Raw genomic sequence first — 25,692 nt, 5'->3', positions numbered from 1 at the left:
CCACTCCATTTCGTCCTAAGGCCCTACTACCCACCCTAAGAATTCGGTGGGCATGCTGCTGTCCCTTTAAGAATGTGGCCCCTCCCCTCTTCCCAGGCTTATTTGAGCCTTAGCTCCACAGCCCGGTGACTCAGACTCAGACTGTCCAAGAGCGCCGCGTCTACACTGGGCGGCCTACTTACCCAAGAAGGGCTAAGATCACAACTCCGGGAGGTCGCGCATCCGAGCTCAGAACCCTACCGGGCACCTGTCTCCGAGAGGAGGCTCAGCTGCCCGACTTTTGCAAACCCTTTTCCCTCCCACGTCTTCAGGTCCTTAATCTTCAGGGACCCCCTGCCCCCAGGGCGCTGCCACCCTGCCTGCCATGGATACTCCGTCGCAGCGGCGTGCCACCCGGAGCGGGGCACCGGCGGGCTCCACCCCGCTGACCCCGACTCGAATCACGCGGCTGCAAGAGAAGGAGGACTTGCAGGAGCTGAATGACCGTCTGGCTGTCTACATCGATCGGGTCCGTTCGCTGGAGACGGAGAACGCGGGCCTGCGCCTCCGGATCACCGAATCTGAGGAGGTGGTGAGCCGGGAGGTGTCCGGCATCAAGGCCGCCTACGAGGCCGAGCTCGGGGACGCCCGCAAGACCCTGGACTCGGTAGCCAAGGAGCGCGCCCGTCTGCAGCTGGAGCTGAGCAAAGTGCGGGAGGAGTTTAAGGAGCTCAAAGCCCGGTGAGTGGGCCCCGGTAGCGAGGACCTCCATACGGCCCAGGGAAAGGGTATTCGTTGGGGGGGTGAGGTGGGGTGGCAGTGGTGGTGTCTGCAGCTCCCTAGAGCTAGGAAGCGGCAGGTGGCATAGCCTGGTGGGGAGAGAGAAAGCATCCGGCCTTCTTTTTGGGAGGTTCTCTCAGGTAAGAGTGGGGGAAGGAACAATTTTGCCCGTTCCAGAGTCCCTAACCCCCTAGGTGGTTAGGCTGAGTCAAATGGCAATTAATTACATGTCAGGTCAGAAGAGCCTCTGAGTAGGGTAACTGTGAGGTTTAGATTGTGGGACTAGGGGAATGGGTGCATTTGGAGGTGGTGTGGGGGAAGCAAGTTGGAGAACGCTACCAACAGACTTATATGTCAGGGTGCCTGGGTGCCTGCCCAGATGGGACTCTGCCAGACTCCTGAAGCCCGAAGGAGAAGATTGGGCAATGACCAACTGGAGCTGGCATTGGCCAGTCAGGAAGTCCTAGAGGTGCTGGGGTGGTTGAAAGGGTCCTGTCAAGTATTACCCTTGCATGAATTGGCACCACGCCTACCTTGCCCAGGCTGTCTCTGTGCACGTGGTGTACTAGCCAAGCATGGGCTTCCAACCTGGCACAATACCTAGCAGTGTTTTTGTGGGGGTGTAGGGGAGGTTTGGAAGACTGCTGATTCCCCTTTCCCCCCTACATGGGGGCATGGAAACTTCCTCCTCCAGCCAATGGTGAGCACGGGCACTGTTGCCCTTCTTGGAAGGACTCTGCAAGCCTCCCTTCTTGTAATAACATGTCCTCCTCCCAATACACCCCACCCCCAATTGCCTGGGTCCTTCCTGATTTTTTTTTTTTACAGTGCCTAGACAACAAAAAAAGTTTTTGCCCCCAGAGTTCCCACAGTCCTTGGCCTCTCTGGCATGGGAGCAAAAAGAGAAAGGGGCATGGCTAGAGATTCCGATCTGGACTATGCTGCTCCTATGTCCTACCTCAGAGGAAAATTGGCAAGATGTTTACCTGCTGAGCCTAGCTCCCTCTGATCTCAGTGAGCGTTCAATCTTGAGTTGGTGGGAGTCTATCTTTCTTGCCTTCCTAGAGACCCCAGTCATTCTTTCTGCCTGGGCTGGTCACTTTCATTTTCTGTGGTGAGGTTTGTGCAACTATGTCATCTGGTTCATCCCTTTCCTCTCTGACGTTTGGTCTTTGCCTTATTAAAATGCTTGGAGATTATGAATTTTTTTGAAAATCAACTGTCGTTAATCGGCAGCCTCTCCCATGGCCCCTCCTACTCTCTTCCACCCCACCCCACCCCACCCCACTTATTAAAAAAAAATGGCTTTGGGGAGGCTTGGTCTTCTTACCACAAGTCCTAAGGCATTTCTTTCTCTAATGCTTGTATTTGAATTCTCCTTAGTGAGACCAGTAAATGTGTTTAGAGATTCCTCAGTGAATCTGGATTTGGGATCCTGCCCTTCCTCACACTTTCCTTAGTCATTTTCCCTAAAGTTTTTTTTATCTGTTCCTCTCTAAAGAATTCCCAGAATATTTCTTGTACCTTCCCACCTCCCTCCCCCCCACCTCCCCCTTTCTCTGTTAGATTTCATCCTACCCTTTCCCCTCCTTCAATCTTATTCCATAACTGACCCAGGAAGAACTCAAGTTAGTTAAGTGTGTGGAAAAAAAAAAGCCCAACTTTTCTCATGGCTTTGCTTAAATAATTTAACCCATTTTTCCTCTATGTGATCCGATTAGTTAGGGAGTGGGAAGGAGGATGTCTAATTAGGACAGGAGGGAGACCAGTTGGGGTATCTCATTCATTTTCTGAGTATGATCCCTCAAGGTGAAGGAATCAAGAAATACATAAGAACCAGTTAAGAGTCTTAAATTAGTCCTGATTTTAGTTCCCTCGGGAAGGGAAGATTTTGGCTGCTGCTATTTTCTTCGGCAAGAACAGTGTGATTAATAGGTCTGTCTCCGAGGGTTGGTCATTTTTTTCTTGATTTTGAAACTGTTTGTCTAATTCTCCCTATTTTGCAGCTGTCCCATCGTGGCTTCTGGGATGGCAATGAGTGTGGGGAGGTGGGGGTAGAGACAGGGGTGTATGCTATGTATGTATTATATTTAGCCAGCTGCCTCTATTTTCCCCCACAGATCCTGGCTTGGGGTGGGGCTGAGCTTCCGGAGAAGGCTGGGTGCCCTGGGGCAGTGGGGATGAGGGTAAATTTCAAAGGGAAGTTCAAGGCTCTGGGTTGGGGTGCCTGGGATAAAGGGTGCTTTCAGATCTTTTTTGTACCCTTTCACACACCCCAGGGTGGTAGAGGATTGGGGACAGAACTCTTCTTATCCTCCCTGTTTGTACATACAGATGTCTTAGTGTGCAGGGCAGATGTTTGAACTAAAAGGAAGCATTTGGCTCAGTACCCCCTGAGGTAGGGAGGTAGGGAGCTGAGGCTCTATAGATACATACATACATACATACATACACACACACTCAGACACACACAGACACACAGACACACAGACACACAGGCACACAGACACACACACACACACACACACACACACATATGCAAGTGTTGGTTTAATGTTTAATAAGAGTTCAGGGCCAGGTTTGGAGGTAGCCACAGGAGGAGCCAATCCTTCCCAGCCCTTGCCCTCAGCAACACCTTCCCTTTCCTAGATTCTGGACCCCAAGTCTAAGGAACTCTTCATATTGCTAAGTGTGCAAAGCCAAGGCCCCCAGCTAAAATATCTGTGACCCTCAGACCCTTCTTTTTTTCCACTGAGTCAAGTAGGATTCACCCTCTGAGTTTACAGAAAGTAGAGCCAAAGTTAGAGGAACTCTGGGTCTTGGATACTCAGGATTAGTAGCTTAGGAAAATGTTAGAGGTGGGGGGAGGGAAAGAAGGGGGATGGTGGACAGCTGTATTGGTGACTCACAGTTGCTGCTTTATTATATCCCCACCCTGTGGTGGTGGTGGTGGAGAGGGTGGCTAACAGATACCTCAAAGAAAGGGAAGGTGTATAGACTAATGGATTGTTGGAACTCGGTGTCTGGGGACAATAACCAAGAGCCCAGATTTCCTATTCTTTGGCAAGAGTGGTCCCTATAATGATCATTTACATTCCTGAGCACTTTGAGATTTACAACATGCTTTACTGACAATGCTACGAGATAGGAAGTACAAGTTTTGTTAATCCCATCTAACAGACAAGGAATCTAAGGCTCAAAATAGTTCTATTTAATTAAGCTCCTATGTGCTAGGCACCACGCCAGATGATGGGGATATAGAGACAAAAATGAAACAGTCCTTGCCTTTAAGTAGCTTACATTCTACATAAAGAGATAAGTCAATAAAATATATATACACAGTAAATACGAAGTAATTTCAGAGCAGAGGGAGCATACTAATAATTAGGAGGGGGAGGAATCAGGAAAGGTCTTATGTAGGAGGTAGTACTTGAGCTGAGCCATGGAGTGAGCTAAGGATTCCAAAGAGAAAAGAATGAGGAGAGACAACATTATAGGCACGGAGGACAGACTGCAAAAGTGTAGAGAGGGGAGGTGGAATTTTGTGTAGGAGAACAGCAAGAGGGTTGATCTGTTCTGAATATAGAGGGGTCAAAGAGAATAATGTAACAGCAGTTCAGGAAGATGGGTTGGAACAAGATTATGAAGGGCTTCAAATAACAAGTGAAAGACTTTGTAATTCCAAACTGGGAAAGCCATTGAAGTTTCTTGAGCAGGTGAGTGACACAGTCAGACTTATAGCTGCCCAAGTTTGTAAATTTCATGTCTGAGACTGAATTCAAACTCTGTTCTTGTGAGTCCATGTCCTTTGTTCTTTCCGTTGAAAGCTTTTCCATTGGAGAAATCACCCCTTTTGGAACCTTCCTCTTCCCCAGCCCTCATTTTCAGAGAGAGGGATAGGAAGTAGAGGGGAATGTCTTCCTCCCTTGTTGTTCCTCTTGGAGGAATTCCAGAATCTAGAGTTCTAGGTAGGGAAGTGGCTCTGAAGCGGTCTTGTCAAAGTCAAGCTGGAGAGGCCTTACAAAGTTATGAGTTGATGAGACGGGAGAGGGACAGAGCTAAAATCCAGACGACTTCGATGAAGAAAATCAGCCCCTTTATCCCTTTCCCCATTAGGGTCCCCTTTCCCTATTAGGGTCCCTGGGGAAGAGGAAGTCTGAATCAGCAGGGGGAGACCCTGGGCTTCTAAAAGCGGAACAGTCGCTTCCCTCCAGACATAGTCCTCCTGCTCGATGATTTCCTGGATTGCTCGACCCTCCCAGCTCCTATGTGGACTAGGAGGCCGAGGCTCTGGCATTAAGAAGATTTTAAATGTTCTGTGATTCCAAAAGTTGGAAAGTGCCTTAGAGAGCATAGAGTCCAACCCTCTAATCTGACACATGAGGAGACTGAGGTCCAGAGTTGATTTCTCAGAATCACAGAATTTTAGAGTTGAAGGGACCTCAAAAGCCATCCAGTTCAACCCACACCCAAAAAAGAATCCCCACTTACAACACACCCTACAAGGGATCATCTGGCCTCTATTTAAAAACCACTAACAAAGGAGATCCTGCAACCTCCCAAGTCATCCCATTCCAATTGTTAAATTTTTCCTTACATCGGTTTTTTTTTACAACCATCTATAAAATGGGGTTGATAATAACATCTATACCACAAGGTTGTGATGAGAATCAAATGAGATAATGTATGTAAAGCACTTTAAAAACCTTTAAAAAAATTAACAAAACATAAAGAATTATGTAGAAGCTGGTTATCATCATCATCATCATCATTATTTGCCTCTTCAAAATTTCTGCCCTACAGAAGCAAGCTAAGCAAGTATAAGCTTTGTTCCAAATGGTATACTTGATGACAGCTATTATATCTACTCCTGAATTTTCTCTTCTCCAGCCTAAATATCCCCAGTTCCTTCAACTGATACTCTTCTGGCAAGGCCTTAAAGCCCTTTAGCATTCTCATTGCTCTCCTATAAGTCACATGACCACAGAATTTTGAGTTAAGAGGAACCTTATTAGCCATCTAGTTCAATCTATACACGATAGGGATCTCCACTATACTACAACTGACTCTCTCCAAGTTTTTGATGTCCTTCCTAAACTATGGTTTCTGAAACAGAACATAATACTCCAAATATAGTATGACCAAGGGACAGTACAGTGGCAGTCACCTTTTTTTCCTAGAAGTTATGCCTCTTCTGCAGCAGTCCAAGATCTCAAGGGACTTGTCCAATGTCACATAGCCAGTAGGGTGTCAACCAAAAATAGAGCCCAGGTCTCCAAGCTCTCAGGCCAATGCTTTTTTATACCATACTGTGCCATCTTTGTCCTGAGTATTTAGTTATGAGAAAGCTTTAGGTTCAGGGGCTAGAAGTCTTATGAACTGGAACTGTGCTATGGGTCAGAATTTTCCCTTTTGACCCAGATAGACTTTTTTCTACCTTTATGCTCCTATTTCTGTCCCATTACCTCCAGAAGTGGTACAACCCATACCCCACCCATGCTTATAATCTTTCATATTTTTATAGTACTTTGAGCTTTACAAAGTTCTTTTATCAAAACAGCCTTGTGAGGCAGATAGTATATATGTATCATATATAAGAATATGTGTGCATGTGTGTGTATTTATAGAGAGAGGATGGAGGGAGTCAGATTGATTATGTATCAACTCAGGTTGTGGATGCTCCCTCCACCAATGCAGATGATCCACTGATCTATAACTTATAGTGTCAGTGCTCTTTGAAGTTAAGTGACTTCCTCATGGCCACACAGAGCTACTGTGTGTCAGGGGTATGACTTAAACCTACATCTTCCTGATTCCTAAGACTTTACTTACTATAATATTCTCTAATATAAGTAGGATCCCCATTTTATAGATGAAAAAATTGAGGCCCATGGAGCTGAAGTGACTTGTTTAGAATCATCATACTAAAAAGGGGTAGAGATGTTTGAATTTGAGTCTCTTGTTCTCTAAGTCCATAATTCATCCCTTCCTCCATATTTCTCACTGCTTCTCAGCATGATGACCAAGATTTGTGCCAAGCTACATGGTGGGAGTTGGTGAAGGCACAAGGTTGGTTTGGTTGGGTGGGTTATGTGCATACATGCCAGAAGTATAGACAAATTCTTTGCATCCAGTTTTGCCTTTAGCCAGATACCATTCCTGAATCCTGACTTGGAAGTGGTGTTTCTCTGCCTCTGGCTCCATCTTTCTCCCTCTGTCTGTCTTTGGAGGAGGCAATGCCCTTTGACAGAAACAAAAGCTGATTATGTTTCCCCTTCAAACTGTGGGGGTGTGAGTGAGCCCTTTAGGGTTCCTTGATCCCTGCTCCTGATGTAAGGATTAGAGAAGAAGCAGGGAATGGATTGGTCAAGACATATCTTGGCCTCAGCCTAGAGCCTGCAAAGGATTTAAATTTCAAGAGAATCACAAGAAAACTTTTTTTTCCCATTTCTATTGCTCAAATTTCTTCTAATCAGTCAGAATATTTCTTCCTTTAGCCCTAGTAGGGTAAGGACCCTGACCTCAACATGCAATGTATCTGAGAATTCCTTTACCCCACCCTTATCCTCAGTTCAATAAACCTCAGTGTTGTAGTCAAAGCTAGGCACAGCTGTCTGGGACAACTGGAGAGAGAAGCTGGCTTCTGGTTCAGATGCCCGTGTCTCACAGCAGCCCTTGTGCCCTGCTAGAATGTTAGAGCTGGAAGGGACCTTAGAGATCGTCTGACCATCTCATTTTACAGAGGAGGAAACTGAGCCCCAAAGAGGGAAAATGTTTTGCCCAAGGTCACATAGTTTGTCAAAGTTTACTGACTCCCAGGTCTAATGCTGTTTCTACCCAACTGCAGTTCCTTCTTTTGCTCTTCCTTACTCTTCCCCAGAGGAAAGACAGGCTTTCTGTCTATTTTCTTCCCCTTGTCCTATAGGATACAGAAAGTTACTGATATTTTTACTAAGTGGTTAAATACTGAATTTCTCCCTCAAATGCTTTGTGGAGATCTCAAATCACTTTAGACTTTGGGTCCTAGTCCATGGTCCAAAAAAAGCACTATTATTAACTAATCCTAAAATGGAGAAGTGACCCTACTAAACACAAAATTATATTAAATAATTTAATATATATTTAATATGTAATATGTAATTATACATCATATATCATATAAATTATTATATATAAAATATTATATTATATATTATTAAATATGAAAATATTTACATTAAATATGAATATAAAAACTAAGAGCATTTACCAAGTATTTCTTAGCAATACTTTTCTATACAATGTGTTGTTAAAGCATTAACAGTATCATTGGTTTTAAAAGATCATGGATTAGAACTGGCTAATTACCTCGTCAATAATTTTGCACCATTGACTCATGTGATATTTAATTGCTAATAAGAAAGAACAGTTGGTCTTTTAAAAATTAAATCTTTTATTGATACTCCTGGTGCTTTTAAAAAACACCTGTCTCTTTCCTGTATCTCCTCATATCCCCTCAGGACTCTGGCAAGAAAGAAATGCACTATAGTAAGACAAACCAAGCCATTTGCCATCTTTGACAAGGAACACCATCTTCCACACCTATAGTCCGTTACTTATCTGCCAAGAGGAGGGAAGTATGTTTGCTGCCAGTGCTCTGAAGTTTCAAAGTTACTGCATTGATTGGAATTCTGATGTCTTTCTTCATCCTTTCTCCACTTAGGATAAGAAAAAAGAAGTGTTAATAGAGCAGATGCAAGATTTGTATAGGGTAGACAACAGGAAGGACTTTCCAGTATCCATAGATCAGGGTTGGGGTCACCCTGCAGAAAGATGGAGGTGACATTTTCCATGGCCAGTATTCTTTCCTTCCTTCCTTCTGTTTGTTGGCTTCTGGATTCTTTTTCCTCAGGCTAGGATATTAGGTAGTTGGGACTTTATTATTCCCTTGGGGAGGAGGGATCATAAAGGGAGTGGGGGTGCCTCCCTCCATCTGACTGGGAGAGGAAACTAGAATCTCTTCTCTTGGAGCCAGGCATAATTCTGGCTGGCATCCCAGGGGTGGGAGCGCTGAGTCATGGTGGGAGTTAGGAAAGAGAGAAGTCAAGATCATGGGATTATAAAGTTTGGGGAAGAGAAGGCTGAGGAAATAAGTACTTTTTTAAAAGGCAAACTCCAGCTTTCCTGTGAGGGTTGGAGGTTAGTTTCCTGAGCTTTTTGGCAATGAAATATCAAGACTTGGTCTTTTTGGTGGGGTGAGGAAGAGTTGTGTCAAAACTGAAAAAAAAAAACAGCCATGTGAGGTGGCACTTGGAGAATTAGAAGAACTGGTAGGATGGATGTAATGGTCTCTGGGGAATCCTCTGGCCTCATGCTTCTATGAAATAGTCATACGGGAGAAAAAAAAGAGAGAGAGACAGAATTGAGGCAAGAGACAACTGTTTCCCTCTCATTCATGTTGTTGTCTTATGGTGGGGGGGAGGATGGGACACTTGGGTCTCTAGATTAGCTAAGGGGACGGGAGGAGGAATATGGCTTAGAAGTCCACTATTCTGGAGTCTTCGGCTTCTGGGCTGCAGGGACACCCTTGCCCCTTCCTCTCTTCTTACATTGGGAAGGAACACTGTGTTTACCCAAGCCAGGGGCTAGAATGCAGTGGGACTAGAACTCTCAGATTTTCCCCTTCCCTCCTTTCATGACTCTGGGGTAGGGTTCCTGTACTCTTACTGGTTAATAGAGTTATAAGCCACGACCCAGAAGATTGAAAGTTAATAATAGTTGAAGAGGGGATGCTGAGGTTGACGTTTGGGGGGAGGGGATTCCCCTCAGCCTCAACACCTTGGACAGCTGCCTCCTTCAACCTATCGCTGACCTTTACTACCTTTTCAGTATTTCCCCTCCCATTATACTATTAGTGCTTTCTCTAGCCTAAGTAGACAGAGGTGACTTTGGGCTGAGGTATAGAGGAGTATATAAAAGGACTGAGTTAGGGAAGAAAAGGAAGCAAAGACTAAGAGAAGAAACTCCTCTAGCTGGAGGTTGAGTTAGGAGGGCTGGGGATTCACAGAAGCCCCCGCCATTTGCTTCTTAATGAAGGGCCTTGGCATTTTGGCCCGTAGCCTCTGTACAATGCCACGTTGATACACCCAGCAGCTGTGACTCAGCCCCATGGCCCCCTGCCAACCACTAGCTCTTCTGTTCTCCAGTTGTGTCTTAACATGTAAATAGTCATCTTTTGTCCCCTCCCCCAACACACAAAACCCATCTTCCCTCCCTGGCATCTAGTCCTAGCTAGCTTAAGGGAGGGGGCAGCAGGAAAGCAGCTGGGAGCCTAGTGGCTCTGGATGGAGATGTGAGGGGCCTCACGCCTTGGGTGTGTTGGTGAGTGTCATACCAACTGAAGTGTAGAGAAGGATTGCCACACCTAGTGCATGCTTGCGGAAGTCTCTTGGGGGTGCCTGGAGTGTGTTCTGTACCTATGTTCCATATATTTGGAATTAGGAGGTGGCATAGACAGTGTTTTATGTGTGGTGTGGGACACTGTACATATGGAGGAGCAGCAAAAGGGGGGAGCCCTTTGTGACCTTGCACCATGGGTACTTCCTCTTGCTAGGGAAAAAAAGGTAAGGATGGTATAGGATCATGGAGACATAGAATGTCAGATCTAGAAGGGACTTGAGGGGGTCATCTAGTGGAACCCCCTAGTTTGATGATGAAACTAAGTCCCAGAGAGGGTGAAATGATTTGTCTACCATCTCATAAGTAGTAACTGGCCAAACAAGGACTCAAATTTCTGTCAGTTGACAAGTCCTGTTCACTTTCCATTATGGCATGTTGCCTCTGGGACCCTGGAACCCCTAGGCCTGCCTACCTACATACCTCCTCCTTTTCCAGAGGCTTTTTCTCCACTCAAGGAAGAGTCCTGGATATCTAGAAGTCAGGGAATGCACAGGGAAGGTGACAGATGGGGAGAGCAGAGGACCCAGGTGTTCCTGGATTCCACATCCTGCCCACCCGAAAGTGGTTTCAGAGCCACATACCACTCAGGAAACCGGGTGGTGGTTTGTTCTGAGAAGTAGAGAATCCATAAACCCTAAAACTTACTTTTTGTTTCCTATGGTATATGGTAAGGGAGGTTATTTATACACGTATACATGTGTGTGTGCCTTGCTTAGTCTCTCTGTCTTTCTCTGATGTGTGTGGTTCTGTCATTCTCTCTTCCTCTCTCAGTCTCCCCCTGTTTGGCTCCTACTGTTGTCTTTCTGTGTGACACTTGTCTCTCCCTATGAGTCTCTTGCTATTTCTGTCTACCTCTCTCACCCATGGAACGTGTGTGTGTGTGTGTGTGTGTGTGTGTGTGTGTGTGTGTGTGAAGGGGGAGCAAGGCTAATATATAATATTGTCCTCGTTCTGAATACCATCTAGTTTGGGCAGGGAGGGGGAGGAGGGGCAACCAAACAACTAAGAGGGATGAAACACCCAGGGAAACGGATAATTAAGTGATAAATAACCAACAGCTATGACAAAGAAGATGTAACACCATGTTAATACAGTACTTCAGGTTTACAGAACAATTTCCTAAAAACAACAGCCTTGTGAAGTGAGTGTTGCAGGTCTCAGCATCCAATTTTACAGATAAGGAAGCAGGCCCACAGAGGGAAAAGGACTTGGCAGTAGTCGTACACCTACTAAGTGTCAGAGCTGGAATTCAAAGCCAGGTCTCCTGACCTCGAGTCTCTTTCTCTTTTGAGGGGAAAAATCAGGGAGGCCTGTGATTGAGGTACTTTATGTAACTGAAACTAATCAATAATCAGTAAACATTTATTAAGTGCCTACTGTGTGCCAGGCACTGTGCTAAGTGCAAGGGATACAAAAAGAGACAAAAGACAATCCCTGCACTCAAGCAGTTTACCATTTAATAAATGTGATTACTGAGGCTTGTTATTAGTCTGAGAGAAGGCCATATGTACTAGGCATAGAAGGAACAGCCAGAAGAAGGATGGAAGGCACGTACTCCAGCAAGAAGGAACAGCATGGGCCAAAGTTCTGGAGGGAGACTTAGGTCTGGGATTGTGTCTGTGTGGGTATGGCAGGGGGGAGGGATGGACCGGCACAATGCTGTCCCCACCCTGTCTTTAAGAATCTCCTGCTGTCTGGTTTGGGAACATGTGTGTGTGTGTGTGTGTGTGTGTGTGTGTCTCCCCTGCATAGTTGGTTTATTGCTCATCGCCAGCTCTTTCTGTGGCTCCTCCCTCCCTCCCTCTGTCTGTCTGTCCCTGCCGCTCCCTCTTTGTTAGCCCCAGCCCAGGGAGCCTTACTCCTCCTTTCCTCCCTCCTCCCTTCCCGGCCCCACCCCAACCTAGTAGAGGAAATGGGGGCCTCTCCCTCCCCAGCCCAGGCCCCACCAAACACTTCCAGCCAGTAAGGCTTCAATAGCTCCCTACCCCCACTCAGCCTTGGCCCTTGTTTCCATATGTGGCTGTAGGAGCCAGGCTGGGTCTGGGTGACTCAGCGGGCGGGTCAGAGGCTGGCCCTGGGCCTGGCCCGGCCCCTCAGCCTTCCCTGGCTCCAGTCCCTCATCTCAGCATAGTTGCAGCCCCCGCATCTCCGCCTTTTCCCTGGCTGGCAGCCCTGTGCTAGGCCTCAGGCCTCAGTGCCCAGGATTCTCTCCTCACGCAGACTCTAGATCCAACCCCCACTCCACCCTGGCTTTAGCCCTCCCTTCTATTCAATTCCTTCTCCTGAAGTGGGCTTCTTTCTACCCCTTACTCAAAAATCTCTGGATTACCACATTCTTCCTCCCCACCCACCTACTCATTTCTAGCTTATAGGGTTTCTGCTAAGTCCTGCCCTTTCTTCTTGCCCACCCCCCTCTTCCCTCACCTCTTCCTTTAGAAGTAGATTTGTCAAGATTTAGCAAGGGATGCTCCTAGCTGTGCTCTGTGATCTCGACAAATAGAACAAAGGGGATCTAGATAGAGGTCTTCTCTGAGGTAGCAGTATGGGGGTCTGGGCCAGGACATGGGCAGAGCCAGGGTCTCCCCTGTGGGCACTAGAGGATTTCCCTTGCCCGGGTATTGTCTGAATGAAGATGAGTCACTTGAGGAACCCCTGGTTCTCACCCTTTCCAGTCCTCTTGCCCAGGCATAAATAAAAGAAGTGGATATGTGCCCACCAAATCCCTATTGGCTGTCCCTCCTGGACTCTTGCCCACATCCTGATACCCAAATGTCTATCTTGAGCATAAGCACAAGCATTGGATAATACAATTTAGAACTAGAACAGATCACTCTGCCAACTTCCTAGTTTTACAGATGAGGAAACTGAGGCATGTTGATCTCAAACCTGTCTCTTTGCCCAGCAGTTTGGGTTTCTCCTCATCCCCACAGGCCTTCAGCTACAATTTAGCTTTGAAGGACCCCTCCCCTACAACTTTTTTACAAGGAAAGGACAAAAAGAATTACCTTCAGTTTCCTAAAGTATGACCTCTAGTGAGATGGATTAAGTTTAGAGATCTACTTCTGGGTCCTGGAACAGAGGAAACTTGGGAAATCACCATGTCTTGAGATGGTGGCATCAGGGCAGTGGGCTGACAGGACCGAAGGGAGGGGAGGTCCATGCTGCTTAGATGCCATCTTGTGGTTACTGGCTGTGGGTTCCCCAGGCTCTGAGTCATATGGCAATGGGAGGTGGGGTGGCTCTCTCCCAAGGGATGGGAACCCCCCCCCCCTAGCCTGGCTAAGGAAACCACAGAAGCCTCAGCTTCTCTTCCTCAGCTAGAGGCTTCCCTTATTCTGAGGGGTGTGACTTAGTGAGTCTTCTGATTGGTCTTCCTTACCATACCCTAATTTCTTTCTCTCTTAAACCATAACTAAGGCCTTCCCCAACCGAGAAGGAAAGGCTCATTCATTTTTCTCAGGAGTATCACTGTTTAGGAGCAACAGTGGAAGAGATTGTAATTGGACTTAAGGAAAGACTTCCCACCTAGCCCACTGGTGAGAATTCTCCACCCTGGCTTCCCTTTAGTGTTAAGATCTTGTCTGTTCCGAAAGTATTCAAGAAAATTGTGGTAGAGGTAGAGGAGAAACAACCTAGACAAATTACCTTTCTGAGTCTCAGTCTTCTCATCTGTCAAATGGTGATGAGGATCACTAGGTGATCTCTAGCTCTAAAATTCCATATGTCTAGGATCCTAAACCCTTTTCGGATGAGACTGACTCACCTAGGAACCAGAGGGAGCCCAGCCCACTGAGATCACCCTGTTCCCCTCCCTGCTTCTGGCCAGGGTGGTAGAGCTTTCTCAGCTCACCCTCACCTGTGTAGGAGGAGAGACGGCTCCCTTCCCCCCTGTTTGCCATTCTTTTACCGGGTCCTGTCTCAGGAAGGCCTTCCTGCTGGTTAACCTTAAATCCAACTTACTGATCTGGGGCATTTCATCTATTATGTGCTTCTGGGCCTGAGGGCCCATGGAAAAGCCAAGTCCCTGTAGCTTTGGAGTCAGACAAGGATTCTCTGCTCTATCACTTTATGGCTGGTTTTGCCCTTTTCTTTTCCTCCTCCTTCTCTACTCCAGCTGCTTCAACTTCAGAAAAGTTCTGAAGTCATGGAAAGTTGGAGCTGTACTCCCAGCCAGGGTCTGGACGGGATGGCGGCCAAAACCAGAGCTGGATTTTTATTTTATTTTTAGCTTTTCTGGCTGAGATGAGGAAGGGAGAAATCAGTTCTTTCTGTAGATGGAATGAGTATTGTATGAGGCACCTTGTCGTGGGTTGGGAGGTGCATACAACAGTGCTGGGGAGAAACGACCCAGATGGAGAAAAATTCAAAAGTGACAACACCCTCCTTGCCAGGGTCATCATGTCCCTCTCCCTGGGCCAATCAGATCTGGTTAGGGTAGGGTGACTTCTTATCTTTATAATTCGGGTGGTGAGAGAAGAAATATGCCTGTTCCAATCTCATGCCCTCCCCTAAAGTCTAACCTCCATCTGTCCTGCTATGGTGTGAATTTAAGTGATACTTAGGGCTTTCATACTAGAAGCATTAATGAAAGTGTGACTCTTCTCTCCATTTCGGGGTAGAGAGCATGTTTTTGTTGGTTTTTTTCCCACTGCTGTGGTCTTGTGCTTAAGAGTTGCAGATAGCACTGGGGGAAGGGGTGGTGACTGATTCCTTCTTTATTAACCCTTTCCCTCTACATCCTAAGGGTGCCCTAATGTAGACAGGATGTTAGTATTTAGAGCTAAAAGGAACTCAAAGATTATTCAATCTAACATCTTCATTTTACAGATCAGGAAAATAAAGTCCAGCGAGGTCTCCTTTCCCTCTCCAAGGTCACACAGTTCCTAAATAGAGCCATGATCTAAATGTGATATAATTGAATAGGGCATGAGATTTGGAGTCAGCAAGACCTGAGATCAAATCCCACCTTGGACTCAAGCTACATGACCCTAGACAACTCACTTAATCCTTCTCAGGGCTTTAGTTTACTCATCTGAAAAAAGAAAAGGTTGGACTGCATGGTCTCTAAGATCCTATCCAGCTGAAATTCTAGAATTCTGTGACTTCAAACACACCACACAGGTACAGAATTTCTACACAACAATAGAGCCCCTTTCTCCCCTCTTCTTGCCTCCTCTAGGATCCATTGGATCTCAGAGTCTGGATTCCAAGAGGTTGGGTTTTTTTTTAACAAGAAAAAAGAGCCCTTCTACCCACTTCTCCATCTTTCTGAAATAGCTGGTGTCCCCAAGGTGGGGTAGCTGAAGTGTCATCCCCCCGTCCCTAGATTTGCTTTAGGTTGGGTTCTAAACAGTTTCAAGGGAAGCACCCACATGTACCCAATTGCCTCAGAGCCAACATCTGGAGCCAGATACTGAGGTTCCTTATTTGCAAGAAGGGTGGGTAGGGTTCTCCCAGATATCTGATGGAAACTCCACTCCCCACCCCCACCCCCAAGAGAACTGGTTGACTGGGAAAAAGGGAAAGTAGAGAGAATCTAGCCATCTTTCACTGCCTAGAGCAGAGAAAAGGAGAACCCTCTGGCTTTGTTTTCTGAGGTCTCACTGGGGTGTTGATTCCAACAAGATTTCCCTTCCTCAAAAACTCTAGTAAAGCCAGACTCTCCCTTTGGTTCTTAAGTCTGCATTGAGGAGAAGGGGGCAGGGGAGGAGGGAATCCCAGACTTTACGGCTGTGGCAGCCACCTAAAAGCCTCTTGGAAACAGACATGGAAATAACTTGAGAGCCATGGTGGCTGGGTTCCGATGTGGGTGGTTGAATTGAGGGTGGGAGGGAGGAAGGCTGGTTTGAAAGGAGGTGGGTTGGGCCTAAGGAAGAGAAAGTTAAGGCCCTGTGTGGGAGGGTGGGGAACAAAGGTACCCCTGTTTCTTAGAGGAAGAATGGAGGGAAAGGGGAATCAGTTCAAATCATGGGACCCAATCTCTCCCTACAACCCCCAGGCACGTTCCTAGCCCCTGAGTCATGGGAGAGGTGGAATGTTTCATGGGACCTGAGTGATCTTGACTGTGCCCTGGAGTTAGGGTTTGAGGGGAGGGAGGGGAGGTACCCTGGCAGTATCCTAACTCTTTGTTATAGGTAGGAACCAATTAATGGTGCGGCCAATGGCGCCCTCTGCTGGTGTCATGTGGAAAGGCAAGAGGCAGCTGTTGGTCTAGTGCTAACTCAAAGGGGGACAGATGTGATATCATGGAACGTTATTGATAGAACTGAAAGGGTTCGTTGAGGGCATCTACTCTAATCCTTCATTTTACAAAGTGAGGAGCTTGAGGGACAGAGAGGTTAGCTGATTTGTCCACCGTCAACATAGCTAATATATAAGTGGCCGAGCTGAGATATTTCAGGGCACTCTGTTTTTCTCCACTTTGTCAGTTCATGGGCTCCATGTAAGATCCAGCCATATCTGACAATCCTAGTTTCCTTGGTCTGTCCAGTGCCTTCTTTTACCTTCTCTTCTCTTTTCTATCCAGCAATTCCAAAAAGGAGGGGGATCTGCTGGCAGCTCAGGCCCGGCTCAAGGATCTGGAGGCCCTGCTTAACTCCAAGGAAGCAGCTCTGAGCACAGCCTTGAGTGAGAAGCGTACTCTAGATGGTGAGGTGCACGAACTCCGGGGCCAAGTAGCCAAGGTAAGACCATCTCCATCTATGGGCTCTACAAGTAGCTACAATACACATACTTCCTCCTCCTTCCATTCTTTTTGCCCCCATTCTTACTCCTTTCTCCAACTCAGGGAAGCTTACTTTATACCTAATACCCTCAGGAAGTTCCCAATCTGAGATACACACAAGAATAATCACCTCTCAGTTATGTCATGAAGGGGAAGAAGAGATATGAATGTTTCCAAGTGTATCTTGTCTCGGCTAGATTCTAAAGTTCTTTGAGGTCAGGGAATAATGTCTTCTAATAATACACTTCTCTGGGGCACATCGAGTTCTCATTAATTACCTGAGTAGCACTGAAGTAAAAAAATCTGAAATTCATTTCAGTTTACCTGTGGAACAGACTTGTTCTGCCCATGCCTGACTCTACTCCTCTTCCTTTGGCCTCCATGTTTCCACTGTATAGGAATTATGTGTTACTAAGCAGAACACAAAAGCCATAATTGGGAGTTGAATATTTATTTAATACTAATTATACGGTGTGCAAAGGACACAAGAGTAATTGTCCTAATAATACCTTGCATTTATGTAATGTGCTTTACTTTCCAAAGCACTTTCCTATCTATTATCTCCTCCTATCCTCATGTTACAAGCTAGGGAAACTGGCCCAGAAAAGTTCAGCGAGCAACCCAAGCTCATCTTAGCTAGTTAATGGCAGAGCTGGGGCACTGCCTTCTGACTCAGCATTCTCTTGTCCTTGCGACACACAGTTCCTTTCTGAGGCAGAGACTTGACTGACAACAGATTATTATCCCAATGTAGCCTTAACTAGTGTCAGATGCATTTCCAACTCTTACTAAACACTAGAATAAGAATCACCCCCCCCCCCCCCACTGAGGTTAGGAGGAGTGTGTGCTTAATGGAAGGAGATGGTAAACATCTCCTGACAGAGAGGTGATAGACTCAGGGTGTAGAGGGAGACTTTTTTTAAAAAAACATGGCCAGTTTGAGAATTTGTTCATATTTGTTATATTTTTTTCTTTTCCTGTAATGGGAAAAATGGAAAGGAGAAAAAAGAGTGTTATTAATTGAAAAAAAATTGTTTTTAAATTTTTCTTAATTAACCAGAAAGGAAGGAGGGACTAGAGTCTAAAGTCCAAAAAGGAGTTCTTTCATCTCTTTCCGCCTTCCACTCCTGGCCCTGCCACATACTAGTTAGGTGACCTTGGGTCGACATGTAGTTACGTCCCATTTTGCAGGAGAAAGAGATAGGCAGGTCATGTGGTACAGTGGAAAACATACTAGACTGGGAGTATGGGAGACCAGTCTGTGTGCCCTGGCTCTAACTGCCCTCCTCCCAGGCTTAGTTTCCTTACTTTAACACTGTTTCCCTCCTAAATGCTAGCACCCTTCCTCTCAAGCTACCTTGTATTTAACTAGTTTGTATATTTGTATACTTAACTACTTTGTATTTTTGAGTACTTGTCTCCCCGATACATTGTAAGCTCCTTTGGAGTAGGGATTGTTTCATTCTTTATGCTTATACCCCAGTGTTTAAAACAAAGTAGGTGCTTACTTGTTCATTAATTGGTTGTTTTAGATTAGGGGTTCTTAATTTTTTTAAAGTTTGATAACTATTTCAAAATAATTAGTTTCTTTTGAATCTTCTGTATTTTATTTTATGCATTTATATATTCTGAGATGGGGCCTCTAGGCTTTATTAGACTCCTGAAGAAGTTCAGTACACAAAAGAGAGTAAGAACCTCTGTTCTAGTGATCTAAAATCCCTTTTAAGGATTTATGACGCTTCCCTCTCTTCCTTTCTCCTTCTCCCCACAGCTAGAGGCAGCTCTGAGTGAGGCCAAGAAGCAACTTCAGGATGAGATGCTGAGGAGGGTGGATGCTGAGAACAGGCTGCAGACGCTGAAGGAGGAGCTGGACTTCCAGAAGAACATCTATAGCGAGGTGGGGGCCCAGAACTCCAGAGATGCACAGGGGCAAGGGTTGCGTGGTTCACGGGGATTCCCAATTAGCTAAGCACAGGGCTTGTTTAGAAGGCACAGTCTGAGAACCTGACTGCTTGGGTCACCAGGAAACCTTGCTTGTTGGCAGGGTTTGAGGGTGGGGAGGTGGAACGCCTGGAGTGGGGCCACTGCCGAGGTGTGAGAAGGGTGCCTGATACCTGGGCTCCTGTGGTTGTGTGCCTGGCTGGCACTGACTCTGATCCTGCCCCCCTGGCTCCCCTCCACTCCCTAGGAGCTTCGTGAAACCAAACGTCGCCATGAGACTCGCTTGGTGGAGATTGACAGTGGCAAGCAGCGGGAGTTTGAGAACAAGCTAGCTGATGCCCTGCAGGATCTTCGGGCTCAACATGAGGAACAAGTGGAACAATATAAGAAGGAGCTGGAGAAGACCTATTCTGCCAAGGTGCCCCAATCACCCCCTTCCCTTGGGCTCTTGTGGGCTTCCTGCTCTGGAAAGCCTTTTCTTCTGTCCTCTGAGCATGGGAAGGGAGGGGTGGGTTGGCCAATGACAACTGTCCACTCTCCACCCTGACAACAGCTTTCTTGCCCCTTCATCTCACCATGCCTCTGTAGTGTTAACTTAACTGCTTTCTTCTCTCCACCCCTTCTCCACCAGCTGGACAACGCTAGGCAGTCTGCCGAGAGGAACAGCAACATGGTGGGGGCTGCCCACGAGGAGCTGCAGCAGTCACGCATCCGCATTGATAGCCTTTCTGCCCAGCTCAGCCAGCTCCAGAAGCAGGTATTACCCCGTGGCAGGAATGGTGATTGAGAGGCTGGAGGTGATGGAAACACCAATGGCTGGGAGGAAAAATTGCCCCCTGGAGCTGTCAGGGTAAAACAGTGAGAAAGGGGAGGAAAGAGAGAAATTCCTCAGGAGCTTCCAAACAGATGGAGACAGGATACAGTTAGACCAGGATGGTCTGTGCATGGGAACAGGAGTCTAAACACAGGTTCTGGGAGTACAACTGGGGCTTCAGAATGGAGGCCAGGGATTTTTTAGCTACAGGTGAGCATGTTGGGTTTTTTTTTTTTTTTTGAGAGTAGCAGGGATCAGTTCATTTTCTATCTGAATCACTTAGTTCCTTAAAGGCTTGTGGAATGCAACTGAAATTGTTAGACCTTTTGAAATATTTCCTGGCATTGTGGGAAGTGGTATTGAAGTCAGTCAGCCTATTGGGATTAGCTGGAATTCCTGGAGATCCTAAAGACTGACCCTTTACCACAAAGGGGAACACAATTAATCCCTGGTATCTATGGATTTCATCACTGGGATCTCAGATCCCTATTGAGAGCTCATTAGATCCTCAAGAATCTCTTTTCCTCAAATAGCTGTCGGCTAAGGAGGCAAAGCTGCGCGATCTGGAGGATGCTTTGGCCCGGGAGCGGGATACAAGCCGGCGGCTGCTGGCTGAGAAAGAGAGGGAGATGGCAGAGATGCGGGCAAGGATGCAGCAACAGCTGGATGAGTACCAGGAGCTGATGGATATCAAACTGGCCCTGGACATGGAAATCCACGCCTACCGAAAACTCCTGGAAGGAGAGGAGGAGAGGTGAGGCTAGGAAGAGGAAAGCTGGGGCCAGGAGGCTGGGGAGGATGGTCTGGGGGCAGGCACAGGGCCAAGATTCCCAGCCTGAGCCCTGGGCCTTACGTGCCTGTTTTCCTCTCTCCTTCTTTCCTCATCTGCCTCCCCCTATGCCAGGCTGAGGCTGTCCCCCAGCCCCACGTCTCAGCGAAGCAGGGGCCGGACCTCATCTCACTCATCCCATACCCAGAGTGGGGGTAGCGCCACCAAGAAGCGAAAGCTGGAGACCAGCGAGAGCCGAAGCAGCTTCTCGCAGCATGCACGCACCAGCGGTCGAGTGGCTGTAGAGGAGGTGGACGAGGAGGGCAAGTTCGTGCGGCTGCGCAACAAGTCCAATGAGGTCCGTGGAGGCGAGGGCAAAGGGGGCGGGACCTGGGCAGAGGGGGTGGATAGGAACTTGGACACCTCATGCGTGCTTCCCCAAGGACCTTGCAACCCAGAGAGCCCAGGTCCCAGTCTCTTGTAACTCAGGGCCATGGAGATAGGGTGCTGCTATGTATAAACAATGGGATAGACTTCAAAGATGAATATACGGGGAGAAATGTAAGATCAGACACTTCAGAGTCAAGGCTAGGCATAAAGGAGCAAAGACAGTGGGGAATCAGTAGGTGGACTCGCTTCCCTTCTCCCCCTCTGCTTTTCTCTGCCTTCTTCCTCCTCCTCTGACTTTTTCTCTACCCACCCCACCCCTTTCTTTCTTCCAGGACCAATCCATGGGTAACTGGCAGATCAAGCGCCAGAATGGAGATGAGCCCCTGCTGAGTTATCGTTTTCCCCCTAAATTCACTCTCAAGGCTGGGCAAGTGGTGACGGTGAGTGGGGGTGCCCTACATACTTGGGTGGCTTTCTTTTGGAAATCCAGGAGGGAGGTTGGGACGCTGGTGCAGTGTATGGGAGAATCAGCTGTGAACTTTGCCCTGTTTAATTTTTCAGATCTGGGCTTCAGGGGCAGGAGCTACCCACAGCCCTCCCACTGACATGGTGTGGAAGGCTCAGAGTTCTTGGGGTTGTGGAAACAGCCTTCGCACAGCACTCATCAGTGCCACTGGAGAGGTGAGGAGTACACCCCCCCCCTCCTCTTTTTCTCACACACATGCATACCCACCACACACACGTATACCCCTCTGTCCCTCTCACACAGCTTTCTCTTTTGTTGTACAAGATCGCCCCCTCGTGGTCAATTTTCTCTATGGCATTGTATATGTTTTTTTCTATTGTGTTTTCATTTAGAGGATTACCTCCCAAAGGGTCGGTAACTCAGTAATTGCACATTTATTAGATGCCTACTATGTGCCAGGCACTGCGCTAAGTGCTGGAGATCCAAAGAAAAACAAAAAACAGTCCCTGTCCTTGAACCTGAAAGTTCAAGGGAAATGACCGGCAGATAACTAGGTACAAAGGAGATCTGGACAGGCTCAACAGGAAGCAATCAACAGAGGGAAAGTACTAGAATTATGAGGCCATGGGAGGTGGGGTCTCACTGCTGTAGGAGGGGTGGAAGTCAGACTGCAGAAACAACTATTGGGTAGGGGCAATAGAATTCATCCAATTTTGGAAAAGAGATCAGAGAGAAATCTAATTTCTCATCTGAGCTGTTACTAGAGCACTTTGTCTAGACTCCTCCTTTGCCCCAGTAAAGTTTACCTTCTAGCATACTTATATACATTTTGTATAGACCTCCTTGCTCCTTGAGAGAGCAGGGATTATATAATTTTTCCATCTTTGTAGTTTCAGTGGTTTGCTTATATTTCATTGTTTTTCAGTCGCTTCAGTCATGACCAACTCTTCCTGACCCCATTTGGGGTTTTCCTGGCAAAGATACTGGAGTGATTTGCCATCTCCTTCTCCAGCTCATTTATAAATGAGGAAACTGAGGCAATCAGGGTTAAGTGACTTGCCCCAGAGTCATGCAGCTAGGAAGTATTTGAGGCCAGATTTGAACCCAGGAAGATGAGTCTTCCCGACTCCAGGTCTGGCACTCTATCCACTTCACCACCTAGCTGCCCCATTACTTATATGTAGTAGTTTTATGTAGTATATATATATAATATATATGTATATAGTATGTATGTATATGTGTATGTATATATACATATGTATTAGTTACTGATATGCAGTAGGTGATTAATAAATGTGTACTGAATGAAACTAAAATAAAGAAGTGTTCTTAAAGAGGATAGTATACATACATAGTTTTTTATATATGATTATGTGTAGTATACATATATAGTTACTGATATACAGTAGGTGATCAATAAATGTGTACTGAATGAAACAGATGGAAGGGTTCTTAGAGAGGATGAGAGCAGATTGGGGGGGCCCAAAGGGTGAGAGATGGTATTCCAAACTCTGAACAGAAGGAAGGAGTCATGCAAAGTAAGCCTGATGTTTAATCCCATGGGATGGACACCCCCTCCCGTTCCTTGACCTCATCTCCATTCTCCCTTCACCAGGAGGTGGCCATGCGTAAGCTGGTACGCACAGTGACTGTCAATGATGATGATGAGGAGGACGAGGATGGAGAAGTCCTGCTCCATCACCACCACGTGAGTGGCAGCCGCCGCTGAGCCAAGTGGACAGGTGGCCCTCAGCCTAGGCACCCTGTCCAACCCACAGGGGTGCTCTTACTCCCTGCCAACCCTTTCCTTGGGCCTTTCCATGCCAAGTACATTCTCATTAAAGAGTTTTTTTTATAACCTCACACAGCTGCCCTGGCCTTTCTTCTCCTCCTCCCTTATGCCTCAAACCTGGGACTCAAGTGTCTGGGTGTCCTAGAGAGGGAGGGAGAGGAAGACGTCCTGGTGTCACATAGTGTTCCCAGAGGAGGGGAAGCAAGGCAGTGGGCAAGACCTGGATTTTCCTCAGGTAGGGCTACGAGGAACAGCAGATAAGAGCAATAGGCAGCCCCTGATTCGGTCCCTCTGTCTTCTACTTCATTCCTTGTTTCTCATCCCTTTAGCCATTCAGAGTAGCTAAGGCAAAGCCAGACTCTTAATCTCTGGTTCCTCTCTTATATGAGGACTCCTTACCTTCTGAAGGCAGTCCCCCTGCCTACCTGGTTTGCCTTACCTTCTCATGCTCTGCCACTGTTGGCCTCTCTAGTCTTTTAGGGAGCAGAGATCCTTATGTTTTTTAGCCTCATGGCTGGAAGTCTAGGAACTTTGGGCCTGTTGCTCTCCATCCCAGACTCGCCCCATCCCGCCTGAGTCTTGTCTCCCTCCCCAGGGTGCCCACTGCAGTGGCTCGGGGGACCCGGCCGAGTACAACCTTCGTTCTCGCACCGTGTTGTGTGGGACCTGTGGGCAGCCAGCTGACAAGTCCGGGAGCAGTGCCGGGGCCGGGGCTGGTGGCTCTGTCTCCTCTGCCTCCTCAGCCTCCAGTGTCACTGTTACTCGAAGCTACCGAAGTGTTGGGGGCACTGGGGGCAGTGGCTTTGGGGACAGCCTGGTTACCCGATCCTACCTCCTAGGGAACTCACGCCCTAGAACCCAGGTGAGTCATCTCCTTCCCTCTTCTTCCCTCCCTTTCCCACCCCTCATACTCCTGGTTATCTGGGGGAGAGGCCTTATGGAAGCTTTTATGTAGTTTGGGAACAGTAGAGAGCTTCCATCCCCAGGGGAATAAGGGCCCTGTCCCTCCCCCAGAGAGGAGGTGGGTGGGTAAGAGTTAACCTGTTCCAATATTGGGGGGTAGGGAGAGAAGGTGCCCAGGAGTCTATTCACCTTTCCCCTTCCTCTTTTCTCTCCTAGACTCCCCAGAACTGCAGCATCATGTAACCAGGAACCTGGTGTGGGGAGAATCCAGCAGCCCTGTCTGTTCCCTCTTCCCACTTCATGCCAATTTTCTCTCCCTCCTGCTTTCCTGGAGGGAGAGTCTGAAGCCAAAAAAAACCCCAAACAAAACAAAAAACAAAACCCCATAACCCTTCTATGGTTTTTGTTCTCCTCTCTGCTCCCCCTTCCTGTGTTTTGTGTTTTTTTTCTAAAAGAAGTTATTTTCTACAGTGGTTTTATACTGAAAGAAAAACACAAGCGCAAAAAAAAAAAGAAAAGAAAAAAAAAAGAAAAACAAAAGAAAAAAATAGTCCCCTCTTTCCAGATAGTAGTCTATCTCCCTTTTCCCTTTCCCTTTCCCTTCCTCTAAACCCCAAACCCTACATTTTAAGCCAAAGAGGGTTTCCTGTAGGGGCCAAGGGGGGAGAGGTGCTTTTAGGGAGTCTAGTTTTTGCTTTCTGATGCTGGCTGCTTCTGTTTTCATTATCCTCCTCCCCTCATATAACCAGGAACCCTCTTGAATGGTGCCTGATCTGCAGGTGGGAAAAGTCACCTGCCCAGCCGCTTTCTGTCCTATGAGGAACAAGGGTCTTTTCCTTGCTCTCCCAAGGGTGGCCAGCATGCTGGGAGAAAGGGCACTTGGCCATTCCCCTTGCTGAGGCTTCTCTGTGTCCTCTGGGGACACTCTTGCCTCCTGCCTTCTGCTTAGCCCCCAGCTACAGTGCCTTTACCTGCATTTTATTTAGACAAGGGATGGGAATGAGGGGATTGGGGAATGGAGGGGAGGTGCTGGGTTTGAGTCTCTGCTCTCCACCTGCTTTTAAGATTGGTGGGCTCCATTATGTCTCTGAAGGTTGATGAAGGGAGAGGAAGAGAGTGGGGGAGGAGCTGGGAAGATAACCTACCTGGATCCTAGCCCCCAAAGAGAAAAGGGAGTGTGTGGGGATGGGGGTGGGGTGGAGGAGTAGATTTTTCAGGTGGTTTTTGGCAAACACTAAGGAGCCCCTTGCCCCTTACCCCCAACCCATCTGCTTTCTCCTACCCTATTTCCCCTTCTCCCTCCAACCCCAACAAATCAATACACTAGACTTTTCTGTCCCTGTGTGTGTGGTGTCCTTTGTTGGGATGGGGCATCAAGAGTCAAGTTCACATCCTACGAATAACTTGATGGAGGGAACCACATATGTTGCCATCAATGCTCACACCCTTGACCAAGTGTGACTGTCCAAGCATCCTCAATGCCACATTGTTGTGTCCACTTTAATATCCCCCTCCTTCTTCTAGTCACACAGTACACTCACAACCAACACACTTTAATTATACTTACTCCTCCATGTTTCTCTTCAAGGCAGAAGGTAGCCTGGGAAAGAATTGGAGACTGTGCCCCACAGACCCAGTAGTCACCGACAAGGTCAGCCCTTGACCTTGAATCCTCCAACCTAGATCCTGGTACTAA

General features: G+C 47.2%; 1 protein-coding gene across 1 annotated transcript; it reads left to right on the top strand.

The window, feature by feature from the left end:
* The first annotated feature begins 132 nt into the window (after positions 1-132).
* Positions 133-25,334, top strand: LMNA (lamin A/C). The gene is made up of 12 exons (XM_036755283.1): positions 133-720; positions 16,724-16,880; positions 18,693-18,818; positions 19,110-19,280; positions 19,494-19,619; positions 20,210-20,430; positions 20,581-20,803; positions 21,168-21,275; positions 21,397-21,516; positions 22,917-23,009; positions 23,689-23,955; positions 24,213-25,334. The coding sequence occupies exons 1-12, from the start codon at positions 365-367 to the stop codon at positions 24,237-24,239; spliced, it is 1,995 nt and encodes a 664-aa protein (XP_036611178.1). The 5' UTR covers positions 133-364; the 3' UTR covers positions 24,240-25,334.
* The last annotated feature ends 358 nt before the right edge of the window (positions 25,335-25,692 follow it).

This window comes from Trichosurus vulpecula, chromosome 4 (assembly GCF_011100635.1).
Source record: "Trichosurus vulpecula isolate mTriVul1 chromosome 4, mTriVul1.pri, whole genome shotgun sequence".
In the NCBI taxonomy this organism is placed as follows: domain Eukaryota; kingdom Metazoa; phylum Chordata; class Mammalia; order Diprotodontia; family Phalangeridae; genus Trichosurus; species Trichosurus vulpecula.
Note: the sequence above shows the minus strand (reverse complement) of the source record. Positions and strands in the feature narration are given on the sequence as shown.